The sequence below is a fragment of the Oncorhynchus mykiss genome, chromosome 30 (genome assembly GCF_013265735.2).
Source record: "Oncorhynchus mykiss isolate Arlee chromosome 30, USDA_OmykA_1.1, whole genome shotgun sequence".
NCBI lineage: Eukaryota > Metazoa > Chordata > Actinopteri > Salmoniformes > Salmonidae > Oncorhynchus > Oncorhynchus mykiss.
In genome coordinates, this window is record NC_050570.1 from 6,075,862 (window position 1) to 6,099,878 (window position 24,017).

The 24,017-nt window shown below is 47.2% G+C and overlaps 1 protein-coding gene and 1 non-coding gene across 4 annotated transcripts in view; one reads left to right on the top strand and one right to left on the bottom strand.

Moving 5' to 3' along the window:
• Positions 1–883: 883 nt before the first annotated feature.
• LOC110521200 (ATP-dependent Clp protease ATP-binding subunit clpX-like, mitochondrial) overlaps positions 884–24,017 on the bottom strand; it is a 32,812-nt gene continuing 9,678 nt past the window's right edge. For all 3 annotated transcript variants that reach the window (XM_036968453.1, XM_036968451.1, XM_036968452.1), the window contains exons 8-15: positions 22,663–22,839; positions 21,149–21,313; positions 20,030–20,118; positions 13,624–13,788; positions 10,232–10,531; positions 5,081–5,173; positions 4,716–4,822; positions 884–2,994 (exon numbers count right to left, since the gene is read on the bottom strand). In XM_036968453.1, the coding sequence (XP_036824348.1) occupies positions 2,913–2,994; positions 4,716–4,822; positions 5,081–5,173; positions 10,232–10,531; positions 13,624–13,788; positions 20,030–20,118; positions 21,149–21,313; positions 22,663–22,839 (1,178 nt within the window). In that variant the 3' untranslated portion in view covers positions 884–2,912. The remainder of the gene's footprint in view (positions 2,995–4,715; positions 4,823–5,080; positions 5,174–10,231; positions 10,532–13,623; positions 13,789–20,029; positions 20,119–21,148; positions 21,314–22,662; positions 22,840–24,017) is intronic.
• On the top strand, positions 4,246–4,323 carry trnaa-ugc. The gene has a single exon. It is a non-coding gene; the product is annotated as a tRNA-Ala (tRNA).

Below are 24,017 nucleotides of genomic sequence, written 5' to 3' on the forward strand. Positions count from 1 at the left end.
TTATGACATCACAATACCCCATTATGACAAAGCAAAAACAGGTTTAGATTTTTTTTAATTGCTAATTTCTAAAAAAATATATATCTATAATCATATTTACATAAGTATTCAGATCGTTTTGGGATGGAACCCAGGATGTATATATCTATGATGGTTTATTTTCCAGGGAGGGGTGTCATGACGTTGGCCTGGGGGGGAGGGGGGGGGGGGGGGGTATATAGGATCTCTTTAACTATTCTTATTTAACCAGCCTGGTAACAGTATGTATGCATTATGTGACCATTTGAGAGATTTATCAACATAGTTTAAAAAGGGATTTTGAATTCGTTCTCAGCAAAACTTCCTGTAATCTCCATTTAACATGCTGTTTAGTCTAGAACGAAAAGGCAAGTCTGGGAAACCAACCCCATCGATTTACCCAACCTCCAGTTCTTGGCAATGTCTTCCTGGAAAGTAACAGGGAGTCCGAGGGAAGGAGAGGATTAGAGAAATGCTGATGTGTTGAGAAACAGGAACATGTTGTACAACACACTTTCAACACAGAGATTACACATGAGCTGCTTATGAGCTACATGGCCAGTTCTGCTCTCTAACGTGGCGGTAAACAATGGTAGTCATGGTGCCCCTCAGTGGTGCCATAGCGATGGTAGTCATGGTGCCCCTCAGTGGTGCCATAGCGATGGTAGTCATGGTACTACATGGCCCGTTCTGCTCTCTAACATGGAGGTAAACGATGGTAGTCATGGTGCCATAGCAATGGTAGTCATGGTGCCCCTCAGTGGTATCACATTGCATTGCAAAATGGAGTTTGAACAAAACAATGCGAAGAAGCTTTGACACAATCTACATTGAGAGTGTTATAAACATGTAAGACAACAAATCATTCTGTACAGAGATATACATTTTATTTATAATATTTAAACAATCACATCAATAAATTTAGATTTTACATGTTATTATGATTGCCCGTTGAGAAGAGAAGCATAAAAGGAACTGAAAAGGAACACAAACAATTGTATTATTATGGTGATGATGATTGTATTATAATAGCACATACCAGCATTACACGACATGGAACAGCCATGGTTCAGTGTGGAGAGAAATAGTTAAAAAGGCTTAATTGCAGAAGAAGTGCCTAGTGATTGAGGGACCATTTTAGTAACACGACATACTGGAGCATTACTACAGGTGGGGTGGTGGTGGGGGTGGGGGTGGGGGTGGGGGTGGCGGGTGTGAAGCTTGACCCAGACAGAGCAAAGTAAAACATTCAGAAAGAATATCAGAGTAATAATCTAGGATCAGTTTATCCTTTTTAGATCAGAATGAATACTATTGTATGGACCGGGAGCACCTGATCCTAGGTCAGCAACTCGGAAACCTTTTTGAATATCAAGCCCTTGCCTCGCTTGATAACGATCTAACAGTAGGTAACCCTGTGAGGTTAAAGAGAGCTGACAGGTACACTCCCTAGAGAGCGGGTTTCTAGAAGGGGGTGGGGGGTGGGGAGGATACAACACTGCAGAAATAAACATTCTCAACGTAAAAAAAGAAAGAGTCACTAGTCACTAAAAAGTCAAACGGTCAGCGTCTGAAAAAGCTTGCCTATTCCTTATATAGTGCCCTATTTTTAACCAGAGGTCCTGGTCGAATAGGGTGCCATTTTGAACGCATCTCCACTCTGTTTAGTGTGCTGGAGTAGTGTGTAGTACGCTGTTATGATGTTTCCCCTAACGACAGGTGTGTTGCTGTGATACAAACGGATTCTAAACTGAAGCTTTAATACCGACAATGTACAGGCCAGTTATGTTCATTATAAATTCCGTTAAAATAGCGGATAGGACGAAATACGGAGTTAAATTACTGACAGAAAACTTTTGGCACCAATTTAACTCCATAGAAAAAAAAACATCACAATGATGACGTGCTCATTATGGAATATCATACATCTAGAGAGCTGGGTTCAAATACTACTTGAAATCATATCAAATACTTTAGCTGGGCTCAATTGAACTTCACTGTTGCAATGGAACTAACAGCATATTACAAATCTCACCCACCTGGTACTCTTAAGCAGGCCAGAGAAAACACTCCAAAGCATGTATGTATGTATGTGAACAATTTCAAATAGTATTTGAACCCCGGTCTGCTGGTGACAGTCAGGGCATTAGTTGTATATTGTTATGTAACATTGACGATAACCATATCTACATGTACATACTACCTCAATCAGCCTGACTAACCGGTGTCTGTATGTAGCCTCGCTACTTACTGTATATAGCCTGTCTTTTTACTGTTGTTTTATTTCTTTACTAACCTATTGTTCACCTAATACCTTTTTCTGCACTATTGGTTAGAGCCTGTAAGTAAGCATTTCACTGTATTGTGTTGTATTCAGCGCACGTGACAAATAAACTTTGATTTGATAGTAAAACAGAACATTCCTAGCCCTGGTTAAGTCTTCAAGTGTAAAATATGATCCCAGTCATGTTAAATTTGTTTCCATTGTCATTTCAATCTGTAATCGCCACAACACAAGAGGAGAGAGAACAGACAAATTACACTACCTACCCCAACCATTTTTAAATATATACACTATAGCAGGTCCATTTTCATTTTCTAACAACTTAAAGAATTAGCCTACTGTCCAATTCACAGGACCAAAAAAAAAAAGAAGGTACTTCTAGAGCTCAAATCCGTGTTGTTCATTATGAAAACACTTCCTCAGAGAAAGGGTTTTATCGTGTGGTTTTAGTAGTGGTCTACAGAGCCTGACGGAGGTCTGTTTAGATGGCTCAGGGGCTGGAATTCCAGGAACCTACAGTTGGCTTCCAAATGTTCTAGAATGTGTTCTAAATGATTGTAGATGTGACAGTTGTTGAAATGAATGACTGGACAGGGGGAGGGATATCCGATCAGTTGTTAGCTGCCGCATCCACCTGTCTGGGCCAGTTCTCCTCTTCAATACCAGAGTCGTAGTCCTCCTCTGCTGGAGCCCTGGAAATATATTTACATCACAATTGAGTCATTTAGGAGATTCTCTGCGCATAACTAAAACTGAGAGCGAGAGCGAGAGAGAGGTAGGGTTAGTTATGCAGAGAGAGAAAGAGGGTCAGTATTAGTGGCAGGGTCAGTATTAGTGGCAGGGTCAGTATTAGTGGCAGGGTCAGTTATGCAGAGAGAGAGAGAGAGAGAGGGTCAGTATTAGTGGCAGGGTCAGTATTAGTGGCAGGGTCAGTTATGCAGAGAGAGAGAGAGGGTCAGTATTAGTGGCAGGGTCAGTATTAGTGGCAGGGTCAAAATTAGTGGCAGGGTCAAAATTAGTGGCAGGGTCAAAATTAGTGGCAGGGTCAGTTATGCAGAGAGAGAGAGGGTCAGTATTAGTAGGAGGGTCAGTATTAGTGGCAGAGTCAGGATTAGTGGCAGGGTCAGTTATGCAGAGAGAGAGAGAGAGAGGGTCAATATTAGTAGGAGGGTCACTATTAGTGGCAGGGTCAGTATTAGTGGCAGGGTCAGTATTAGTGGCAGGGTCAGGATTAGTGGCAGGGTCAGGATTAGTGGCAGGGTCAGGATTAGTGGCAGGGTCAGGATTATGGTCAGGATTAGTGGCAGGGTCAGGATTAGTGGCAGGGTCAGGATTATGGTCAGGATTAGTGGCAGGGTCAGGATTAGTGGCAGGGTCAGGATTAGTGGCAGGGTCAGGATTATGGTCAGGATTAGTGGCAGGGTCAGGATTATGGTCAGGATTAGTGGCAGGGTCAGGATTAGTGGCAGGGTCAGGATTAGTGGCAGGGTCAGGATTATGGTCAGGATTAGTGGCAGGGTCAGGATTAGTGGCAGGGTCAGGATTAGGGTCAGGATTAGTGGCAGGGTCAGGATTATGGTCAGGATTAGTGGCAGGGTCAGGATTAGTGGCAGGGTCAGGATTATGGTCAGGATTAGTGGCAGGGTCAGGATTAGTGGCAGGGTCAGGATTATGGTCAGGATTAGTGGCAGGGTCAGGATTAGTGGCAGGGTCAGGATTAGTGGCAGGGTCAGGATTATGGTCAGGATTAGTGGCAGGGTCAGGATTAGTGGCAGGGTCAGGATTAGTGGCAGGGTCAGGATTAGTGGCAGGGTCAGGATTATGGTCAGGATTAGTGGCAGGGTCAGGATTAGTGGCAGGGTCAGGATTAGTGGCAGGGTCAGGATTATAGTCAGGGTCAGGATTATGGTCAGGGTCAGGATTAGTGGCAGGGTTAGTTATTTGGTCCTGTGTGGCTCAGTTGGTAGAGCATGGTGCTTGCAACGCCAGGGTTGTGGGTTTGATTCCCACAGGGGGGACCAGTATGAAAATGTATGAACTCACTACTGTGAGTCGCTCTGGATAACTGCTAGTTAGTGGTAGGGGAGCCGAGGTAGGGTTTGATGAGATGCGTTTTCACTTTGGCACATCACATGGGACCATAACACGGGAACTTCAGGTCAGGGTTCTGTTCTGACATGATGAAACCAACAGGTAGGACCTGCATGCCTGATGGGGTTGTTGTATACTTCTTCCACCAGGCGAGTCAGCGAATCATTGTTATTTCCAATGACGGCCTGTTTTTTTCCCCTACGTTCTTTAGTGTAAAGTGTGTTTCTCTCTTCTTTTTTTCAGCCTACCACAAATAAATCACTTGCCATGGTATAATATGATTTGAGAAGTGAGAATTAGAACCAAACAGGTGCTGACTAACCTGACGTATTGTGGTTCTGATTTGCCCAAGACGACGTCCTTGGTTAACTCCACAGACATGATGTCTGAACATGGCACCTCGAACATGGGCTCCAGAAGAAGCTTCTCCTGTAATATTTTTTTTTAAATTTTTTTAAAAGAGAGACATTTCACACAGCAAACTGAAACAGGACATGGATATTAATGAATTAAAATGAACCTTCATGGTCACAGAAATCACTCACCATAATAGAAATATCACTCATATTTATCGTCATCAATTGAAGCCATTGTGTGTATATTGTGACAGCTGATAAAATACTCAAATACCCAACTTATAGGTATTGAGCATATTGTCATCGTGCATCATTTTCTGTACTGACTGACCATGATGGACCTCAGGCCTCGGGCTCCAGTCTTTCTCTCCAGAGCCAGTCTGGCGATGGCCCTCAGAGCATCTGTGGTTACGTTCAGTTCACACTGGAACACAATGACAGAGAGAGGAATACACTGGAGGGTTAAAACAGGAACCGAGACACAGGAAGAGTGAATGTGATACGCACATCTAAAAGACAAAAAAAAAAAAAAAGATTATGTTTCATTGTCACATACACTGGACAGGTGCAGTGAAATGTGTTGTTTTACAGCGTCAGCCATAGTAGTACGGCACCCCTGGAGCAAATTAGGGTTAAGTGCCTTGCTCAACGGTGCATCGGCTGATTTTTCCCCTTGTCACCTTGGGTATTCGAACCAGCGACCTTTCAGTTACTGGTCCAATGCTCTAACCACTAGGATACCTGCTACACTAGACTAAACATGACAAAAACACATCCTTGATTATTGACAATATTATCTGTGTGTTTGCTAAGTAGTAGCCAGCAGTACTTGTATGTGAGCTGTAGGTAGCCAGTAGATTCTCAGCAGGGGAGATGTGGTTCCAGTCCCGAGAAAGAAGGCCTTTCCTTCCTCACCTTGTTCATGCTGAACAGGGCCTGCTGCTGCTATTACCTTGTGTTACTACTACAGTGATTCTTCCTGTAAAAGTTGCGTCATACTACAGCACACCTTGCGGGCTGCCGCAGAATTCTATTGCACGTTATTTAATTGTCAGCCATTGTTGCCGTTAGTGCTAGTTTGACCACCAGAGGGCATCTTTGAGAAGCATTTGACTTTTTGTAATATTGGCTGTACTAGAGAATTTAAAACCTTTTTTAGTAAGAACATAGTATATGGGATTGATTAAGAAATGTAGCTTAATTAATTTGATTAATATTATGGTGATTCTAGAAAAACAAAACCCTCAGGGTTTCTGTTAGGAAAATATGGCGCTGTACAACGTGACTGTTTCCAAACTCCAATTGTAGGCTAACCAATACCCAAATGAAGATTCAGTGAAAATAACACATCTCATTGATTTAACACATATGATTGGTACATAATAAATTATCTTATTGTCACCGAATTTATCTGATTACGCTCATAAAACCACTGTCTCTATCAAATTATTATAATTTGTTGTTTATTTCTCGGTGCGTTAATTGGTGGGGATAAACACGTCTACATAGCCTACTGTAGTCCACTACTTTTTTTAATGTAAACATTCGTTCAGAACAATTAGCTTGATGGCAAGAGATCATGTCGCTCTCAAAAAGTATCAAGAAGAAAGGCGGATAATGAAAACCGAAGTTTCAGAGAAGACTGTATAGAGAGAGATATGCGTTCATCTCTTCATCTTTCCCAATGCCAAGCCAGTGCGTCTTATTAGCAATGAAAATATCGCTGTTTGCAAACAATTCCAATCTCAAACTAATTAGGAATCGAAGCATAGAACTTTCAGTGGCCTTCCCGCCCCATTTAGAGGCCCGACGCAGAAACTTTCAGTGGCCTTCCCGCCCCATATAGAGGCCCGACGCAGAAACATTGAATTGGTAATTGAGAGCTGCACACACCACTTTTTTTTTGCGGACATATTCCGTAACTTAAAACGGGTTAAATCTGCAGTTTACAAGGGAGAGGGAAAACAGTCGTGGACATGGTGCAAAGGCCTTTACTAGGAAGCTTGAGTTGTTGGATTTGGACTTGTCCTCTGGAAGGTTACTGCACTTCAGCACACTGAAGAAACGACAGGCGGAGGGACCAGGCCGCAGCATCGTCACAGAGCTGATGGAAGACTTCAGCACACTGAAGAAACGACAGGCAGAGGGACCAGGCCGCAGCATCGTCACAGAGCTGATGGAAGACTTCAGCACACTGAAGAAACGACAGGCAGAGGGGCCAGGCCGCAGCATCGTCACAGAGCTGATGGAAGACTTCAGCACACTGAAGAAACGACAGGCAGAGGGACCAGGCCGCAGCATCGTCACAGAGCTGATGGAAGACTTCAGCACACTGAAGAAACGACAGGCAGAGGGACCAGGCCGCAGCATCGTCACAGAGCTGATGGAAGACTTCAACACACTGAAGAAACGACAGGCAGAGGGACCAGGCCGCAGCATAGTCACAGAGCTGATGGAAGACTTCAGCACACTGAAGAAACGACAGGCAGAGGGACCAGGCCGCAGCATCGTCACAGAGCTGATGGAAGACTTCAACACACTGAAGAAACGACAGGCAGAGGGACCAGGCCGCAGCATAGTCACAGAGCTGATGGAAGACTTCAGCACACTGAAGAAACGACAGGCAGAGGGACCAGGCCGCAGCATCGTCACAGAGCTGATGGAAGACTTCAGAACACTGAAGAAACGACAGGCAGAGGGACCAGGCCACAGCCTCGTCACAGAGCTGATGGAACATTTCATCAAGCAGCTGAGGGACATCTTCTCCACCAGATTGGAAGACTACAGCATGTCTGCCCAAGGATATCATAGCGTTTGAACGTGAGCCTTTCCCAGTCCGCCCACGTGGGGAATTCTCCTCCCTTGCTAAGAAAACGATACCCTCGCTGGATGAGTTTAACAAAAAAAAAACGTAAATATAACCTTTATTTAACAAAATGCCTCCAGCTGTCCATCACTACTGTAAATAAAAACAGAATATCTAAGGGGCTTTTATATAATTATAATGCAGGGTTAAGAATTATTATACTTTTTCCCCCTTCCAAAAGAACACGGACACACACAAATACTGACGCTCCAGATACTCAACTAGTCTAAAGAAGGCCAGTTTTAATGCTTCTTTAAAATCAGTTTTTAGCTGTGCTAACATAATTGAAAAAAAAAAGGGTTTTCTAATGATCAATTAGCCCTTTAAAATTATAAACTTGGATTAGCTAACACAATGTGCCATTAGAACACAGGAGTGATGGCTGCTGATAATGGGCCTCTCTCTGTATGCCTATGTAGATATTCCATTTTTAAAAATCTGCCGTTTCCAGCTACAATAGTCATTTACAACATTAACAATCTCTACACTGTATTTCTGATCTATTTTATGTTATTTCTAGGAGATTTCTAAGTGACCCCAAACTTTTGAACGATAGTGTAGTAGTTCCCCTTGCTGTACAAGGGCCGCGGCTTTTGTGGAGCGATGGGTAAACGGTGCTTCGAGGGTGACTGTTGTTGATGTGTGCAGAGGGTCCCTGGTTCGAGCCCAGGTAGGGGCGAGGAGAGGGACGGAAGCAAAGCTTTTACACAAGCCCAAACTATGAAAAAAAAACAGCCCCAGACCTCCACCAAACTTTACATTTTGCACTATGCATTGGGGCAGGTAGCGTTCTCTTGGCATCCGCCAAACCCAGTCTGTCGGACTGCCAGATGGTGAAGCGTGATTCATCACTCCAGAGAACAGATTTCCACTGCTCCAGAGTCCAATAGCGGTGAGCTTTACACCACTTTCACTGACACTTGGCATTGCGCATGGTGATCTTAGGCTTCTGTGTGGAAGCTCCCGACGAACAGTTGTTGTGCTGACGTTGCTTCCAGAGACAGTTTGGAACTCGGTAGGGAGTGTTGCAACCGAGGACAGATGATTTCGGCGCGCTACGTGCTTCAGCACTCGGCGGTCCCTTTCTGTGAGCTTGTGTGGCCTACCACTTCGCGGCTGAGCCGTTGTTGCTCCTAGACGTTTCCACTTTACAATGACAGCACTTACAGCTGACCAGGGCAGCTCTAACAGGGCAGAAATTTGACAAACTGACTTGTTGGTGACGGTGGCACGTTGAAAGTCACTGAGCTCTTCAGTAGGGCCATTTTACTGCCAGTGTTTACGGACATTGCATGGCTGTATGTGCTCGAGACCTGAAATAGCCGAATCCACTCATTTGAAGGGGTGTCCAGATACATTTGTGTATATATTTTTTTACGGTTATGACAGTTATTTTAGTTTCATGACAGTCTTCATCCCTAATCATGGGTTACACAGTTATACGTTAATTGTGCCAGCCCTAAGTACTACTAATTACCTTGTCCATGCTGAACCGGGCCTGGTATTGGGGTATGACAGTGTTGGGTGGTTCTACTACTAATTACCTTGTCCGTACTGAACTGGGCCTGGTATTGGGGTATGACAGTGTTGGGTGGTTCTACTACTAATTACCTTGTCCGTACTGAACTGGGCCTGGTATTGGGGTATGACAGTGTTGGGTGGTTCTACTACTAATTACCTTGTCCGTACTGAACTGGGCCTGGTATTGGGGTATGACAGTGTTGGGTGGTTCTACTACTAATTACCTTGTCCGTACTGAACTGGGCCTGGTATTGGGGTATGACAGTGTTGGGTGGTTCTACTCCTAATTACCTTGTCCGTACTGAACTGGGCCTGGTACTGTGGTATGACAGTGTTGGGTGGTTCTACTACTAATTACCTTGTCCATGCTGAACCGGGCCTGGTACTGTGGTATGACAGTGTTGGGTGGTTCTTCTAATAATTACCTTGTCCATGCTGAACCGGGCCTGGTACTGTGGTATGACAGTGTTGGGTGGTTCTACTAATAATTACCTTGTCCATGTTGAACGGGGCCTGGTACTGTGGTATGACAGTGTTGGGTGGTTCTACTAATAATTACCTTGTCCATGCTGAACCGGGCCTGGTACTGTGGTATGACAGTGTTGGGTGGTTCTACTAATAATTACCTTGTCCATGCTGAACTGGGCCTGGTACTGTGGTATGACAGTGTTGGGTGGTTCTACTAATAATTACCTTGTCCATGTTGAACCGGGCCTGGTACTGTGGTATGACAGTGTTGGGTGGTTCTACTAATAATTACCTTGTCCATGCTGAACCGGGCCTGGTACTGTGGTATGACAGTGTTGGGTGGTTCTACTACTAATGACCTTGTCCATGCTGAACCGGGCCTGGTACTGTGGTATGACAGTGTTGGGTGGTTCTACTAATAATTACCTTGTCCATGCTGAACCGGGCCTGGTACTGTGGTATGACAGTGTTGGGTGGTTCTACTAATAATTACCTTGTCCATGTTGAACCGGGCCTGGTACTGTGGTATGACAGTGTTGGGTGGTTCTACTAATAATTACCTTGTCCGTACTGAACTGGGCCTGGTACTGTGGTATGACAGTGTTGAGTGGTTCTACTAATAATTACCTTGTCCATGCTGAACAGGGCCTGGTACTGGGGTATGACGGCGTTGCGTGGTTCTGTCAGGATGCGGACCAGCGTCTCTTCATCCAGACTGTGTAGAGGCACCACCACAGGCAGACGCCCGACAAACTCCGGGATCATCCCAAACTCAATGAGGTCCCGGGCCTCCACGAGCTTCAGCAGCCGGTCCTTCTCCTCCATCTCTGCCACCATGTCGGTCTGTTCACTACTGTTAGCCAGGTCGGCTGCCGCCGCCGCACGACGGCCCTTACCCATGTTGGAGGGCGTGCCAAAGCCCAGGTACTATAAAGGAGAAGAAGATTAGCGGGTGTGTTGAAGTCCAGCTACTAGACAAAAACTACAGAAAGTGATAACACTAAAACACTGAAGAAATTAGACTTCTGGGGAAGATCGCCAGGTCTAGACATTCATGTTACATTCCTGAAAATAATACATTAAAAAGGGACAAATAACTAAACTGCTCAGATAAGAGACACTCTTTGTTGACCAAGTATTTTAGAGAGGAAATAATCAAAGGACTACAGCCTTTTACAGGTCTGGGTGGATACACAGAGGACTACAGCCCGTTTACAGGTCTGGGTGGATACACAGAGGACTACAGCCTTATTACAGGTCTGGGTGGATACACAGAGGACTACAGCCCTTTTACAGGTCTGGGTGGATACACAGAGGACTACAACCTTATTACAGGTCTGGGTGGATACACAGAGGACTACAGCCCTTTACAGGTCTGGGTGGATACACAGAGGACTACAGCCTTTTACAGGTCTGGGTGGATACACAGAGGACTACAGCCTTATTACTGGTCTGGGTGGATACACAGAGGACTACAGCCTTATTACTGGTCTGGGTGGATACACAGAGGACTACAGCCTTATTACAGGTCTGGGTGGATACACAGAGGACTACAGCCTTATTACAGGTCTGGGTGGATACACAGAGGACTACAGACTTTTTACAGGTCTGGGTGGATACACAGAGGACTACAGCCTTTTACAGGTCTGGGTGGATACACAGAGGACTACAGCCCTTTACAGGTCTGGGTGGATACACAGAGGACTACAGCCCTTTACAGGTCAGGGTGGATACACAGAGGACTACAGCCCTTTACAGGTCTGGGTGGATACACAGAGGACTACAGCCCTTTACAGGTCAGGGTGGATACACAGAGGACTACAGCCCTTTACAGGTCTGGGTGGATACACAGAGGACTACAGCCCTTTACAGGTCTGGGTGGATACACAGAGGACTACAGCCTTTTACAGGTCTGGGTGGATACACAGAGGACTACAGCCCTTTACAGGTCTGGGTGGATAAACAGAGGACTACAGCCCTTTACAGGTCTGGGTGGATACACAGAGGACTACAGCCTTTTACAGGTCTGGGTGGTTACACAGAGGACTACAGCCTTATTACAGGTCTGGGTGGATACACAGAGGACTACAGCCTTATTACTGGTCAGGGTGGATACACAGAGGACTACAGCCTTATTACAGGTCTGGGTGGATACACAGAGGACTACAGCCTTATTACTGGTCTGGGTGGATACACAGAGGACTACAGCCCTTTACAGGTCTGGGTGGATACACAGAGGACTACAGCCCGTTTACAGGTCTGGGTGGATACACAGAGGACTACAGCCTTATTACAGGTCTGGGTGGATACACAGAGGACTACAGCCTTATTACAGGTCTGGGTGGATTCACAGAGGACTACAGCCTTATTACAGGTCTGGGTGGATACACAGAGGACTACAGCCTTATTACTGGTCTGGGTGGATACACAGAGGACTACAGCCTTATTACAGGTCTGGGTGGATACACAGAGGACTACAGCCTTATTACAGGTCTGGGTGGATACACAGAGGACTACAGCCCTTTACAGGTCTGGGTGGATACACAGAGGACTACAGCCCGTTTACAGGTCTGGGTGGATACACAGAGGACTACAGCCCGTTTACAGGTCTGGGTGGATACACAGAGGACTACAGCCTTATTACTGGTCTGGGTGGATACACAGAGGACTACAGCCCGTTTACAGGTCTGGGTGGATACACAGAGGACTACAGCCTTATTACTGGTCTGGGTGGATACACAGAGGACTACAGCCTTATTACTGGTCTGGGTGGATACACAGAGGACTACAGCCCGTTTACAGGTCTGGGTGGATACACAGAGGTCTACAGCCCGTTTACAGGTCTGGGTGGATACACAGAGGACTACAGCCTTATTACTGGTCTGGGTGGATACACAGAGGACTACAGCCCGTTTACAGGTCTGGGTGAATACACAGAGGACTACAGCCTTATTACTGGTCTGGGTGGATACACAGAGGACTACAGCCTTATTACAGGTCTGGGTGGATACACAGAGGACTACAGCCTTATTACAGGTCTGGGTGGATACACAGAGGACTACAGCCCTTTACAGGTCTGGGTGGATACACAGAGGACTACAGCCCGTTTACAGGTCTGGGTGGATACACAGAGGACTACAGCCCGTTTACAGGTCTGGGTGGATACACAGAGGACTACAGCCTTATTACTGGTCTGGGTGGATACACAGAGGACTACAGCCCGTTTACAGGTCTGGGTGGATACACAGAGGACTACAGCCTTATTACTGGTCTGGGTGGATACACAGAGGACTACAGCCTTATTACTGGTCTGGGTGGATACACAGAGGACTACAGCCCGTTTACAGGTCTGGGTGGATACACAGAGGTCTACAGCCCGTTTACAGGTCTGGGTGGATACACAGAGGACTACAGCCCTTTTACAGGTCTGGGTGGATACACAGAGGACTACAGCCTTATTACAGGTCTGGGTGGAGACACAGAGGACTACAGCCCGTTTACAGGTCAGGGTGGATACACAGAGGACTACAGCCCTTTTACAGGTCTGGGTGGATACACAGAGGACTACAGCCCTTTTACAGGTCTGGGTGGATACACAGAGGACTACAGCCTTATTACAGGTCTGGGTGGAGACACAGATGACTACAGCATTATTACTGGTCTGGGTGGATACACAGAGGACTACAGCCTTTTACAGGTCTGGGTGGATACACAGAGGACTACAGCCTTATTACAGGTCAGGGTGGATACACAGAGGACTACAGCCTTATTACAGGTCTGGGTGGATACACAGAGGACTACAGCCTTATTACAGGTCTGGGTGGATACACAGAGGACTACAGCCTTATTACAGGTCAGGGTGGATACACAGAGGACTACAGCATTATTACAGGTCTGGGTGGATACACAGAGGACTACAGCGCGTTTACAGGTCTGGGTGGATACACAGAGGACTACAGCCCGTTTACAGGTCTGGGTGGATACACAGAGGGAAAATAATAATTATATTTCTTACTCACCTTTTCATTCTTCCGTCTGCTGACGATTCTGTCGAGTCCGTTGAAGGCCCCTGACGCTACGAACAGGATGTTAGTGGTGTCCACCTGCACCGTCTCTCCCCTCAACTTCCTGGAGTTCTTCTCTGGAACGTTCACTATCGTGCCCTCCAGGAGTTTGAGCAGACCCTACAAAACAAAACGCTTGTCTAACACTTAACGCCTCCCATACCATACACAATGCATTCAGAAAGCATTTCACACCTCTTGACTTTTTGTCAAGTATCAACAAAATTATATATAATTATTATTATTATTTTTTTTTTAATGAATGGAAAATAAAAAAAACTCATATCTTGATAAGGTAAGTATTTAATACATGTTAGAATCACCTTTGGCAGCGATTACAGCTGAGACAGAGGGAGTTAGGGAGAGACACAGAAAAACTTTCCTAATGGACACAAATAAAGCATCATTATCAGAGGTATGTAGAGGACGGCAGTGTTTAAACATTAACTAAAGTATCCTTGTTTATTTGACCTTTATTTAACTAGGCAAGTCAGTTAAGAACAAATTATTATTTTCAATGACGGCCTACCGGGGAACAGTGGGTTAACTGCCTTGTTCAGGGGGCAGAATGACAGATTTGTGCCTTGTCAGCTCGGGCGATACGATCTTGCAACCTTTCGGTTCCAAGTCCAACCCTCCAGCCACTAGGCTACCTGCCGCCCCTACCCTCTAACCACTAGGCTACCTGCCGCCCCTACCCTCTAACCACTAGGCTACCTGCCACCTCTACACTCTAACCACTAGGCTACCCTGCCGCCCCTACCCTCTAACCACTAGGCTACCCTGCCACCTCTACACTCTAACCACTAGGCTACCCTGCCGCCCCAAACCCTCTAACCACTAGGCTACCTGCCGCCCCTACCCTCTAACCACTAGGCTACCTGCCGCCCCTACCCTCTAACCACTAGGCTACCTGCCGCCCCTACCCTCTAACCACTAGGCTACCTGCCGCCCCTACCCTCTAACCACTAGGCTACCTGCCGCCCCTACCCTCTAACCACTAGGCTACCTGCCGCCCCTACCCTCTAACCACTAGGCTACCTGCCGCCCCTACCCTCTAACCACTAGGCTACCTGCCACCTCTACACTCTAACCACTAGGCTACCCTGCCACCTCTACACTCTAACCACTAGGCTACCTGCCGCCCCTACCCTCTAACCACTAGGCTACCTGCCGCCCCTACACTCTAACCACTAGTCTACCCTGCGGCCCCTACCCTCTAACCACTAGGCTACCCTGCCGCCCCTACCCTCTAACCACTAGGCTACCTGCCGCCCCTACCCTCTAACCACTAGGCTACCTGCCGCCCCTACCCTCTAACCACTAGGCTACCTGCCGCCCCTACCCTCTAACCACTAGGCTACCCTGCCGCCCCTACCCTCTAACCACTAGGCTACCTGCCGCCCCTACCCTCTAACCACTAGGCTACCTGCCGCCCCTACCCTCTAACCACTAGGCTACCTGCCGCCCCTACCCTCTAACCACTAGTCTACCTGCCGCCCCTACCCTCTAACCACTAGGCTACCTGCCGCCCCTACCCTCTAACCACTAGGCTACCTGCCGCCCCTACCCTCTAACCACTAGGCTACCTGCCGCCCCTACCCTCTAACCACTAGTCTACCTGCCGCCCCTACCCTCTAACCACTAGGCTACCTGCCGCCCCTACCCTCTAACCACTAGGCTACCTGCCGCCCCTACCCTCTAACCACTAGGCTACCTGCCGCCCCTACACTCTAACCACTAGTCTACCCTGCCGCCCCTACCCTCTAACCACTAGGCTACCTGCCGCCCCTACCCTCTAACCACTAGGCTACCTGCCGCCCCTACCCTCTAACCACTAGGCTACCTGCCACCTCTACACTCTAACCACTAGGCTACCTGCCACCTCTACACTCTAACCACTAGGCTACCCTGCCACCTCTACACTCTAACCACTAGGCTACCCTGCCGCCTCTACACTCTAACCACTAGGCTACCTGCCGCCCCTACCCTCTAACCACTAGGCTACCTGCCACCTCTACACTCTAACCACTAGGCTACCTGCCGCCCCTACCCTCTAACCACTAGGCTACCTGCCGCCCCTACCCTCTAACCACTAGGCTACCTGCCGCCCCTACCCTCTAACCACTAGGCTACCTGCCGCCCCTACCCTCTAACCACTAGGCTACCTGCCGCCCCTACCCTCTAACCACTAGTCTACCTGCCGCCCCTACCCTCTAACCACTAGGCTACCTGCCGCCCCTACCCTCTAACCACTAGGCTACCTGCCGCCCCTACCCTCTAACCACTAGGCTACCTGCCGCCCCTACACTCTAACCACTAGTCTACCCTGCCGCCCCTACCCTCTAACCACTAGGCTACCTGCCGCCCCTACCCTCTAACCACTAGGCTACCTGCCGCCCCTACCCTCTAACCACTAGGCTACCTGCCACCTCTACACTCTAACCACTAGGTTACCTGCCACCTCTACACTCTAACCACTAGGCTACCTGCCACCTCTACACTCTAACCACTAGGCTACCTGCCACCTCTACACTCTAACCACTAGGCTACCCTGCCACCTCTACACTCTAACCACTAGGCTACCTGCCACCTCTACACTCTAACCACTAGGCTACCTGCCACCTCTACACTCTAACCACTAGGCTACCTGCCGCCCCTACCCTCTAACCACTAGGCTACCTGCCGCCCCTACCCTCTAACCACTAGGCTACCTGCCGCCCCTACCCTCTAACCACTAGGCTACCTGCCGCCCCTACCCTCTAACCACTAGGCTACCTGCCGCCCCTACCCTCTAACCACTAGGCTACCTGCCGCCCCTACCCTCTAACCACTAGGCTACCCTGCCGCCCCTACCCTCTAACCACTAGGCTACCTGCCACCTCTACACTCTAACCACTAGGCTACCTGCCACCTCTACACTCTAACCACTAGGCTACCTGCCACCTCTACACTCTAACCACTAGGCTGCCTGCCTCCTCTACACTCTAACCACTAGGCTACCTGCCGCCCCTACCCTCTAACCACTAGGCTACCTGCCGCCCCTACCCTCTAACCACTAGGCTACCTGCCGCCCCTACCCTCTAACCACTAGGCTACCCTGCCGCCCCTACCCTCTAACCACTAGGCTACCTGCCGCCCCTACCCTCTAACCACTAGGCTACCTGCCGCCCCTACCCTCTAACCACTAGGCTACCTGCCGCCCCTACCCTCTAACCACTAGGCTACCTGCCGCCCCTACCCTCTAACCACTAGGCTACCTGCCGCCCCTACCCTCTAACCACTAGGCTACCTGCCGTCCCTACCCTCTAACCACTAGGCTACCTGCCGCCCCTACCCTCTAACCACTAGGCTACCTGCCGCCCCTACCCTCTAACCACTAGGCTACCCTGCCGCCCCTACCCTCTAACCACTAGGCTACCTGCCGCCCCTACACTCTAACCACTAGGCTACCTGCCGCCCCTACCCTCTAACCACTAGGCTACCTGCCGCCCCTACACTCTAACCACTAGGCTACCTGCCGCCCCTACCCTCTAACCACTAGGCTACCTGCCACCTCTACACTCTAACCACTAGGCTACCTGCCACCTCTACACTCTAACCACTAGGCTACCTGCCGCCCCTACACTCTAACCACTAGGCTACCTGCCGCCCCTACACTCTAACCACTAGGCTACCTGCCGCCCCTACCCTCTAACCACTAGGCTACCTGCCACCTCTACACTCTAACCACTAGGCTACCTGCCACCTCTACACTCTAACCACTAGGCTACCTGCCGCCTCTACCCTCTAACCACTAGGCTACCTGCCGCCCCTACCCTCTAACCACTAGGCTACCTGCCGCCCCTACCCTCTAACCACTAGGCTACCTGCCACCTCTACACTCTAACCACTAGGCTACCTGCCGCCTCTACCCTCTAACCACTAGGCTACCTGCCGCCCCTACCCTCTAACCACTAGGCTACCTGCCGCCCCAAAATCATTTGAGGTATGTATCAGACCTGCCGTCTGTTTGAACATTAAATAAAGTGTCATACAGGGATGCAAAATGGTGAGGGCCTAAAAACGTTTTTGTTGCATCAAAACACGCAAAAAAAAATCCCTGCTAGGGGGAAATGTGAGCTTTAACTATTTAAACAACACAGAATGATGATCGGACTTTTTTAAAGAAAGCAATCCAATGTTATTTGTTGCCAAGACTTTACTGCAAACGACACTCAAATCAAACAATACACTCATTTTGCAGTTAGCCAAACAATACACTCATATTGCAGTTAGCCAAACAATACACTAATATTGCAGTTAGCCATGACAGCCTTTACAATAGAAGGCTTGTGGCCACACCCATCTAAATTTTGCACTGGGGGGGGGGGGGGGGGGACGAAGACGACTCATCTTAAAGTAGAAATAGAATAAAACAAACAGGCATTCTATTTTTAACTCAAAATATTTGGCCACTATAGTAGACATCGATCAAGTGCACAAGGCTACATGTGTGCAAAAATAACATTCACCGAGTTAAAAATGTAATAGTTCCCCCTCACTCACAGACAAGTGTTACTGTCATGTTCAACACAACTAAAGCAATATCATAGGGCTACACACTGCACATTATTACACTGTACACTTTCTGCCTGTGGACATCTGTTCTACAACGTGCCAGCAGAGCATGATACCCTTTTGTGGCATAATTGATCTCTTTCAGGCAGAGAGTAACACCTGACATACCCATTTGTATCCACTGTATTGAAGAAGTGAGAAAGAGGGAAAGTGTGTGGTGTTCTTTTCACCTCTACAGTGGCAACCAGTTTAAACCAGGCCCAGCTCCAGCTACACTTCATCCCTGAATCCACTTGTTTAACAAGCAACGCCTCATTTTCACCCTAATTCTCTCATTCTGAAAATTAACCACACACTGTAGAGGGAAAACACTGGTTCATAGATAGTAGTTAGTTTGTTAGCTAGTTATCTAGTCAACATTTCACACAGATTGCCAGGGTCCAGTAAGCAACTAACGCGTTATAACTTGGAAGGGCAAGGAGTCGTATACCAGTTAATACTATAGTGAATTGGTTAGGTTATTAATGTTAGCTTATCTGGTGTCGTAACGATAGCTAGCTAACGCTAGCTGTGACTTTATTAGCCAGTTCATTTTCACACTATAAACTAAATTATTTGATCAGATGTTGCTCAACATTTCTCTGGCTAGCTAATGGAGAATTCGACCCAGCTAACAAGATAACGTTACTTAATTAAAAATGCTAACAATACTTGTCCCACCACACTTTCTCCCTCACCTCAAACTTTCCAAATGGCAGTTTTTTTTTTCTTTTCTTTTCGGTTACAGCTCATGAAGTACGCTTCCTCACCTTCTCACCCCCATCTCCGTGGTCAGGCTTCTCACCTACCTCTTCGTTACCGTCCAGGGGACGCGCTGCTGTAACTGTCAAACTGCCTTTCTACTCTCTGCTGTCTTCCCAGGGTGCACGCTGATGCTGTAACTGTCAAACTGCCTTCCTACTCTCTGCTGTCTTCCCAGGGTGCACGCTGATGCTGTAACTGTCAAACTGCCTTTCTACTCTCTGCTGTCTTCCCAGGGTGCACGCTGATGCTGTAACTGTCAAACTGCCTTTCTACTCTCTGCTGTCTTCCCAGGGTGCACGCTGATGCTGTAACTGTCAAACTGCCTTCCTACTCTCTGCTGTCTTCCCAGGGTGCACGCTGATGCTGTAACTGTCAAACTGCCTTCCTACTCTCTGCTGTCTTCCCAGGGTGCACGCTGATGCTGTAACTGTCAAACTGCCTTCCTACTCTCTGCTGTCTTCCCAGGGTGCACGCTGATGCTGTAACTGTCAAACTGCCTTCCTACTCTCTGCTGTCTTCCCAGGGTGCACGCTGATGCTGTAACTGTCAAACTGCCTTTCTACTCTCTGCTGTCTTCCCAAGGTGCACGCTGATGCTGTAACTATCAAATTGGTTGTCTCTTCCCTCTTCAGTAGCGTGCTGCATTCTGTTGTTATGTGGACGATTGGCTGAGACTTGGATACAGACAGTATAGCGGTAAACACGCATCACTTGTTCACTTACAGCCAGTAGTGATCCAAAGCACCCCCCCTCCATCGGCTCTACACGAATCAGGTAGGTCACCTATTTTGTATTAAAAATGTCAAATTTCTGCTAAAGGTGACTAGTTTGCATCCTTGATCATTATTAGAGGTACGTAGATGACAGGGCGAGTGTTTGAACATTAACTAAAGTATCATTATTAGAGGTAGTGTAGTGTTAAAGATAGAGTTTAATACCTCCCTCTACACACTAGAGGCATCTACTAGACTTGTGGACAGCGTAGAACAGTACTGACCTGTTGTACACCCTCTCCTCCTACATCTCTGAGCTGGTGGATCCCAGGAACACTGCCGATCTTGTCCACCTCATCCAGAAACACTATGCCTATTGTACAGGGAAACCACAGAAAAAAATGACAACTTTATCGTCTAATGGGAATCAGAAATGGGTCTTTTTTTTCTGTCCTAGGTTATTCCCAACCTCTCTCTATACATCACACACAGAGACAGACACACAGAGACAGAGACACAGAGAGAGTACAAGAGGCAGGAAACAGCACAGGGTCAGCTGTGGAACAGCACGCTGGAGCAGGTTAGCTCAGTAAACAAGTAGTTGAAAAATCTGTCGGGAAGTGAGCTGGCAACCGAAGGGTTGCTGGTATCAACTCATAGATGCCATTGCCTGCCATTGTGTCCATTGAGCAAGGCACCCACCACAACAACTGCTCCAACCCAGAAACTGGGCACCCAGAAACTCTCCAACCTGGGTGTCTTTCGGAGGGGTAAGGACAAAACCATATATTGTTCAAAGGGGCTTATGTAATTAGGAAGTTGCAGAATAAAATTGCAGAACACAGTCCAAATGCAGTTCTATTTTCATAATACTGGGGCTTGTAAAACAGGACTATTAAAGAGATTCTCCGGTACTTTGTATAGTTTTTAGCCAGTAGTTCTGAAAGTAGTGCTCACGAGCACATTTTGGTCCCCCAAAATGGTGTCCTACGTCACATCATGTACAGAAAAATGCACCACGTCATTGCGCTCTCTCGCTCTCTGCTGTGTCCACTGAGCTGTTGGGCCCGCCGTGCAACGTCATTGGATAACGCAGGCCTCTTGCTCACTCAAATTCGAAGGGCTGAAGCTCATTGGCTAGAACTTGAATTGTTAGGGGGCTGGCCCATGCGGGGGGGAAATGTAGGGAAAATGGCACGGCACATCTCCAAGAATACAGTTACTTTAACTGATTTGGTGGCTAATTGAGGTAAAACAGTAATTCTCCTCATAGATTATCCATGAACTGCACATTGACACATCCAGCCCCAAAAGCCAAATATTTTCTTAGTCGCCATAGTACCGGAGCATGTCTTTAAACAGTCGTAAAATAACCCAGAAAACAGAGTTTGTGATTCACCCACCTTGCTGTGCTTTATCCACAGAGTAGTTTGCATCCTGCAGCAGCTTGGCGATAACAGACTCGATATCCTCCCCCACGTAGCCAGCCTGGGTCAGGGTGGTACAATCACAGATGGCAAAAGGTACATCTAGACACTTGGCCAGGGTCTGGGCCAACAATGTCTTGCCTGGGAAAGTACAGTAAAGAATGTGTAAGGACAGTAAGGATGTATTTCACTGCCGTTTATTTGTTTGTTAGTAAATAAATAGATAGATAGATAGATAGATAGATAGATAGCTATGGGAGATCATTTTTTTTATCATACTCGAGTTCTACTGAAATAATATCAGTGTAGATGAGGGAAGGGCAAGTTTAAATAAAACCACGACAGCCAGACAACCCAGTGCATGAATCAAATGATTTGCATTTGAATGGAGTGGAAAATGGCTGCCTTGTAAGGTAAGTCACTTTAATGTTTCAAGCAGATTACACATATAACGTCCTGCCTGGTTGGCCCTGTCCGGGGGTATCTTTGGACGTGGCCACTTTGTCCCCTGACTCCCCCTGTCTCAGCCTCCAGTATCTATGCTGCAATAGCCTATGTGCCGGGGGGCTAAGGTCAGTCCGATACAGCTGGTGAAATTCTCCTGTCTTATCTGGTGTCCTGTGTGAATTTAAGTATGCTCCCTCTAATTCTTTCTCTCTCCCTAGGACCATGTCTCAGGACTACCTGGCCTGACCATGGCTGTCCCCAGTTCACCTGGTCGCGCTGCTGATCCAGTTTCAACTGTCCTGCCTTTGTCTGTGACAGACCCCCCCCCCCCAACCAAATCTCGCTTAAGGTCCTCAAAATGATGAACACTACCCAAATAAAATCAAATGTTATTGGTCACATACACATGGTTAGCAGATGTTAACGCGAGTGTAGCGAAATGCTTGTGCTTCTAGTTCCGACCGTGCAGTAATATCTAACAAGTAATCTAACAATTCCCCAACAACTACCTAATACACACACATCTAAAGGGGGGAATGAGAATATGTACATATAAATATATGGATGAGCGATAGCCGAACGGCATAGACAATATGCAGTAGATGGTATAGAGTACAGTATATAGAAATGTACCCTGTTTGTAACTAAAATAAAATGGCACCAAAAATGAATTAGAAGTGCCTTGGCTTTTTGTCCCAGGACATTGAAGGTACGAGCCACAACGCATTTAGTTCGTCTCACACTGATGCCAGAACTGGTTTGATGACGTCACGAGTGATGCCAGAACTGGTTTGATGACGTCACGAGTGATGCCAGAACTGGTTTGATGACGTCACGAGTGATGCCAGAACTGCTTTGATGACATCACGAGTGATGCCAGAACCGGTTTGATGACGTCACGAGTGATGCCAGAACTGGTTTGATGACATCACGAGTGATGCCAGAACCGGTTTGATGACGTCACGAGTGATGCCAGAACCGGTTTGATGACGTCACGAGTGATGCCAGAACCGGTTTGATGACGTCACGAGTAGTCTACTAACCTGATCCGGTGGGGCCTAGCAGCACGATGTTGCTCTTCTCCAGTTTGATGTCGGTGTGTGTGGAGTCTAACACGTCTCCGCCCCTCCTCTCCTGAGGAGCCTGCTGAGTGGCCTGTTGCTGCATGGAGGCTCCCAGGGCGTTGCCATGGGGACTGATCCCTGCTATTTGAAGGAGTTCTATGATGACAAACGTAAACAAAAAACAGTCGTATTGTATATTTGGGTTCAGATTTGGCAGCAGGACAGTGGTGAATTCTAGCCTGGTCCCAGATCGGTTTGATCCCTTGCCAAATGTCAACTCCACTGCCATCCTTGTCAAGCTTCTTCGACATGACCGATTCCATAAAGGAGTTGGCGAGAGGGCAGAAAAAAAAAGACTGGCACCCAGGCTAAGGGGAATCCATTTTGGGTCAATGTTTCCCATCCCTCATAGCAATGACCAGGCAATAAAAGGTAACTTTTCCAAACAGGCTATGCAATGTTGGCTTACTCTCTGTGATCTGGCAACTTGAGTTGTATTAAAAGTATGTAATGTATTAATGAATTGTGTTATATATTTATAACAAGTTTGTGTCTTGGTTTTTGTGTGTTTTTTTCCAGGCATGATATTGCATAATCTAGGCTCTCTAGTTCTAATGTGAAGTATCGGTATCTGTGGTGCTGCCTGCTGCCATTGCAGCAATAGGTCCAAGTTCAATCTAAAAATACATGCACCCTGCACTGAGCAGGGCCGAAGGCTGGGATAGATAGCAAGACTAGCCACCGTGCTTCTACACCTGCATTGCTTGCTGTTTGGGGTTTTAGGCTGTGTTTCTGTACAGCACTTTGAGATATCAGCTGATGTACGAAGGGCTATATAAATACATTTGATTTGATTTGACTACAAATGTATTTTCTGGGTCATTGGGACACCTTATCTGTCCAGCATGGCGACTAGCTACATCGAGTTCACAACGTGCACACAGATTATTTATTACTGGGGCTGGGAATTGCCAGGGACCTCACAACACTATATTATCACCATACTGAGGGACCTCACCATACCATATTATCACCATACCATATTATCACCATACTGAGGGACCTCACCATACCATATTATCACCATACCATATTATCACCACACCATATTATCACCATACCATATTATCACCATACTGAGGGACCTCACCATACCATATTATCACCATACTATATTATCACCATACCATATTATCACCACACCATATTATCACCATACCATATTATCACCATACTGAGGGACCTCACCATACCATATTATCACCATACCATATTATCACCATACTGAGAGACCTCACCATACTGAGGGACCTCACCATACCATATTATCACCA